This window comes from Ctenocephalides felis, unplaced genomic scaffold (assembly GCF_003426905.1).
Source record: "Ctenocephalides felis isolate EL2017-DRISC unplaced genomic scaffold, ASM342690v1 CF-g0.4_SCAFFOLD_03571, whole genome shotgun sequence".
Classification (NCBI taxonomy): Eukaryota; Metazoa; Arthropoda; class Insecta; order Siphonaptera; family Pulicidae; genus Ctenocephalides; species Ctenocephalides felis.
The window spans coordinates 68742432-68748431 of NW_020539725.1; the positions used below are offsets into that span (position 1 = coordinate 68742432).

Below are 6000 nucleotides of genomic sequence, written 5' to 3' on the forward strand. Positions count from 1 at the left end.
GAATATTTCATCATCCAATAAACCTATAAGCTGATGCTTTTTGGCTTTAGGAAGGTTTCTCCAATCAAATTTTTCTCTTTCTTTGATTTCTGATGGTAGTTGATATTTATTACCACTATTTATTTTTTAGGAGGCGTAAACGCCAAATCTTCAACGACAACAATCTAGGCTTCAACAGTGCTTTTACACGAGAAGAATTCACCGACAGTTTGCAAAGTGTTGATGTTAGTTCACTTTTGGGTTCTGTAGCTCCCACATTGGAGACTGAATGTGAAGAATTTGGAACCACTTGTGATATTAGCACACCATTCAGGTACATAATAAAAATTTGTGTTTTTGTCTCAATGATGACACACATTGCATAGTAAACTAGTCATAGTCAACTTCCATGTTATGTGTATTTTAAATAAAATGCTATTATTTCAGAACATTCAGTGGTCACTGCAACAATTTGAGAAATCCAACACTTGGAAAAAGTTTGACAGTATTCTCTCGGTTACTGCCAGCTCAATATGAGGATGGTATGATATAAAAACATTCTCCTTTTATTGCATACGTTTAATAAATTCAAAATCAGAAGTACCAGACATAATAAACTGATTATCATTTGAATTTCTTCAATTTTCGTTGTCCTAAAAATACATACTTTTCAATTCGACAAAATAATTCATAGATTTACCACAAAATTTCGTTTCAAGGTTTGTCCCAGCCTAAAATCACTGGAGAATCAGGAGCACCTTTACCATCACCTCGAGTAGTCTCAACATTGATCCATCCAGATATCTCAAATCTTCACACCAGATACTCAATGATGGTCATGCAATATGCTCAATTCTTAGATCATGATCTTACCATGACTCCCATCCACAAAGGTAAAAATTGACACAAAAATTTTTAAATTTCTGCATTCTAATAGTTCTACTTATATTGAATTCAGAAATATAATATTTCTATTGAGTTGGTACTATAATATATTCAACGTGTGTGTTTTATCATTTCAGGTTTCCACGAATCCGTACCAGATTGCAGACGTTGTGATTCACCTAGAACTGTGCATCCTGAATGCAATCCTTTCCCAGTTCCACCAGGAGATCATTATTATCCTGAAATCAATGTGACGAGTGGTGAAAGAATGTGTTTCCCATTCATGAGATCTTTACCTGGACAACAGCAACTAGGTATTAAGAATGAAATTACAAGGACAATGACAGACTGAAATTGATTTCAACATTTCAATGCCAAGTTTTTCTATTTTGTGATCTTCTATAAGTATTTTTTAATTCTTAAGGTCCTCGTCAGCAAGTCAATCAAAACACTCATTTCTTGGATGCATCTCAAGTTTATGGTGAAAATGTTTGTGTATTCCGTGATCTGAGAGGATATGGTGGTCGTATGAACTCTACAGCACATCCTAGAAGAGGCAAAGAACTTTTACCTAGGAGTCCAGTTCATCCTGAATGTAGAGCTGCTAGTGGATACTGTTTTATAGCAGGTAAAATAATTATCATAAACAAATGTTATATGGTATTCATCTTATGTATTATACTGTCAAGTTTTTTGTTCTTTTGAAGAATAGTTATAGATATGTAATTGATGACTTTATCCTTTTCCCCAGGTGATGGAAGAGCATCAGAACAGCCAGGTTTAACAGTGATCCACACAATATTCTTAAGAGAGCACAATCGCATAGCAGAAGGTCTTCGTCAAGTAAATCCACATTGGAGTGAAGATTTGATCTTCGAACATGCCAGAAGAATTTTGATTGCTCAAAACCAACATATCACATATAATGAATTGTTGCCTAGATTGTTGAGTTGGAACGCTGTTAATTTGTATGGACTTAAACTATTACCTCAAGGTAAGCAAAAGACAAAAAAATCATTCTTCGATTTTTCCCAATATTTATCTCCTACACAACTCAACTTATATATTATAATTATAATGATGGGATAATTAAGACTGCACTGTAGCCTCAATTGTTTACCAATTACCATTGGCGATTGGTCAATTGTAATTAGTTGGTTAATGTTATAATTGTTTCTTTTCTGTTTCAGGTTATTATAAAGAATACAATCCATCTTGCAATCCAACAATCCTGACAGAGTTTGCCTCAGCCGCTTTCCGAATTGGCCATTCCTTATTAAGACCTCATTTGCCTAGATTGAGCCCAACACATCAACCTGTCGACCCACCAATATTGCTCAGGGATGGTTTCTTCAAAACAGACATGCTGATGCAGGTAAATATACAATTTTTGAATAAAAATGAGTTGTTCTATTATACCCTATATCTTATTTTCCTAGCCCTTCATGATTGACGAAATGGCCAGAGGTTTAGTGGCAACTCCCATGGAAGCCTTAGATCAATTCATCACTGGAGAAGTCACAAATCATTTGTTTGAAGATCGTAAAATACCATTTTCTGGAGTGGATTTAGTAGCTTTGAATTTGCAAAGAGGTAAGGGAATGATATTTGAAAAAATTAGTAATAGAAACAAAACTGTTGGGGCAATTCTACCGTAACAGAGCAGATAAAAGTCTATCTATTTGTCGTGCGATCAGGCGCATTTTACATATAAACAAGCAAGAAATTCCTTGCTAAAATCCTTCCTAAAATTCTGTTATCATAAGATTATTCTTTGCTTGTTTATATGTAAAATTCGCCTGATCGCACAGCATTTTCATAATTTAATACCTAAAACAAGCATGAAAGAGCGTTGCCATGACAACGGTATTTTGTGAGCTCTGTTACGACAGAATTGCCCCCTTAATTTGCTCGTCAGTAGAGTCCTTTTTTGTGTTTTTCGTGTCCTTAATTAATTTGCTCATCAGTATAGTCCTCTTGTATATATTCAAGTTCCTATTTAATTTGCTCATCAGTAGAATTCTTTTTTGTAACTTTCATGTTCTCATTTAATTTGCTTGTTAGTAGAGTCCTTTTTTGTATTTTTCATGTCCTTATTTAAATTGCTCGTCAGTAGAATCCTCTTTTGTAACTTTCATGTTTTCATTTAATTTGCTTGTTAGTAGAGTCCTTATTTTTATTTTTCTTGTTCTTATATAATACGCTCTTCAGTAGAGTCCTTTCCTGTATTTTTCATGTTCTTATATAAATTGCTTATCACTAGAATCCTTTTTTGTAACTTTCATGTTCTCATTTAATTTGCTTGTTAGTAAGGTCCTTTTTTGTAGTTCTCTTGTCCTTATTTAATATGCTCGTCAGTAGAGTCTTTTCTTGTATTTTTCATGTCCTTATTTAAATTGCTCGTCAGTAGAATCCTCTTTTGTAACTTTCATGTTCTCATTTAATTTGCTCGTCAGTAGAGTCCTTTTTGAAAGTGGATTCTTGATGCTCATGTTAAATTTCAGGACGTGACCACGGAATTCCATCTTACAACAACTACAGAGCACTTTGCAATTTAAAGAAAGCCAGAACTTTTGAAGATTTGACCAGGGAGATCCCACCAGAAGTTATCACGAGGTAGGAAAAATATGTAGACAAAATTCTTTCAGTAACGTAGTGTAGAATCAAAATCTTTAAACTAACAAAATTTCTAATAGAAGTAATGAATGTGATTATATTTTATTTATTTCAGATTGAAGAGAATCTACGCCACAGTCGATGACATCGATCTATTCCCTGGTGGAATGTCAGAAAGACCATTGCAAGGAGGTCTTGTAGGACCTACATTTGCCTGCATCATCGCCATACAATTTAGACAGTTGAGAAAATGCGACAGATTTTGGTGAGTTAAAAATACCATCAACCATCAGAATATTTCGTCCACATTTAATTGAAATTTCAATTTTTGTTAGCCAAAGGTATTTTTGAATAAGAGATTTTTTACATTTTTAGGTACGAAAACGAAGATCCAGTTGTAAGATTTAGTGAAGCTCAATTGGCAGAAATTAGGAAAACGACATTATCAAAGATTCTTTGTGAGAACATGGATGTTCCTGGCGATATGCAAAGGGCTGCTTTTGATTTACCCAGCAACTTCTTGTAAGTAAATAATTCCACAGCCATGATTTTTTCTTGAAAAACTTTGCACATTGCTATTATTATCATCAACCCTAAAAATTCACCCATCGATCTAGTAATCTTCAAAAAAAAGTTTACGAAATTTTCAAGAAGCAAACGTTCACCTTATATATAAAAATGGAGCTCTCGATAAAATGATCCGCTAAAACTCGAAAACGGCTAAACCGATTTGGCCAGTCTTAGTCTTGCAAAATTTGTGCCAATCCAGAGATTGTCGGAAAGGTGAGATATTATTTCAAAATCGCGTAAAACCTTAACATTTTTAATTTAAACATTTTTGTAGAAGCGTAATTTGAATAAAACAATGGACGGTGGTAGCTAATACGTCAAATGTCCAATAGTTTTTACAGATGATGTTCAATTACGTTTAATAGGATGTATTACGCGAATATTATTTAATTATGATTAAATTGTAGTAAATAGTTTTGTTCGTAGTTATATTTATACACAAAAACGTTATTACACGGATCGCAAGTGTTATTAGAAACTCAAAATATCAACTTTTTTGAAATGTTAATATGAAAATGCAGTTTTTGGCGTTGTAGCACTCTTTTTTTGCAAATCATATTTTTCTCAAACACGGTGCTCTGAAAGATCTCATTTGTATAATTATACACTCATTAACAACAATATTTGAAAGTAGAGGGAAAAAGATGTAGAACCAGCTATAACCTTGATTCTTATGACTTTGCTATCGGTAGATAAACGGTAATCTTTGAAAATCCATAATAAAAGTATTTTCTTCTGTTGGTAGTTTTTTAGCATTAGTTAAAAATGTAATTATTTTGTAAAATACCTTTAAAATTAAAATAAGACATTAAACCTGTTTGCCACCTGGCCGTTTCAAGACACCCATCTATAGGGTGAAAAGGTATAGATAACAAATTTTTGAAAGACATCAAAAAAGCACATTTCTACAATGATGAAGTAGTTGGCGTGATATAATTGTTATGGTGATCACAATATAGTTTATATTTGCTCTAGATATTCTCTAGAATTCGTTTATATATTTCTCTAGAAATTGTTTAGAATATACCTTACTTAGCAAAACAACGGTTACCGGGTCAGCTAGTTATGAAATATTTTTAAGACAATAATTTTTTCATACATAATAATCTAATGTTTTGATTTTTAAATTGCAGAAACCCTCGTGTACCATGCAATTCAATGCAACAAATCAACTTGGCATTTTGGCGAGACAACGTTGGCCACAGCTGCCAAATTGCTGGAAGAACAATTGGTTTGGGAGAATCAGCATTCCCGTCGCCTTGTACATCATGTGTTTGTTCCAACGAAGGGGTAAGTTAAAAAAAAAACAAAAAAACATATTTATTTAACCCTATATAATACCATATATCCTTTACCCCCTAGGCTCAATGTGCTTCCCTCCGAATCACCGACTGCGCCCAATTGGCGAGAGAATGGAGCCGCGAACAAATCCTGGCCGATGACGTTTGCAGTGCCCAATGCGGTTTAGTTTTGGCTTCAACGCCTAGCAGAAATAACAATTTCCAACCAGGAAGGAGTCAGAATAATTTGAGACAGGTGCAGATACCTGGACTGGTTCCACCAGCTCCAAGACATCCGAGAAACCAGAGACAATTCGCACCGATCAACTTCCAAGGATTCAAGTTGCCTGATTTGTCACCATTTATAGGATAATTGATAATAGATGGATAGAAGTCAAATGGATGAGGTGATAATTAAATTTTTAAAAAAGTACCAAGTTAACTTTTATCAATTGAGTGGTATTAAGAAACTGTTTTTTTTTTTGTTTTTTCTGACAAAAACGTGATCAGTTTTATAACTATTGGAGTGGCCAACTTTCTACCCTCAAAAGCTATGTCTTTAGTGTTCGATCCAGAGTTTTCCACATAAAAACTAACTTCCAAGTGGCACAAATGACAAATAACAATGTTATCATAAGTACAACCTTCTGGTGTCACTTTGACAACATGT

At 33.9% G+C, this 6000-nt stretch overlaps 1 protein-coding gene across 1 annotated transcript in view; it reads left to right on the forward strand.

The window, feature by feature from the left end:
* The window catches only part of LOC113386623, a 60872-nt gene extending 55169 nt beyond the window's left edge, over positions 1-5703 (forward strand). The window contains 13 exon segments of the mRNA XM_026624391.1: positions 131-313; positions 427-521; positions 699-872; positions 1002-1178; positions 1289-1492; positions 1616-1858; positions 2055-2239; positions 2304-2457; positions 3369-3480; positions 3596-3745; positions 3856-4002; positions 5184-5340; positions 5413-5703. Of these exon segments, the coding sequence (XP_026480176.1) occupies positions 131-313; positions 427-521; positions 699-872; positions 1002-1178; positions 1289-1492; positions 1616-1858; positions 2055-2239; positions 2304-2457; positions 3369-3480; positions 3596-3745; positions 3856-4002; positions 5184-5340; positions 5413-5703 (2272 nt within the window).
* The last annotated feature ends 297 nt before the right edge of the window (positions 5704-6000 follow it).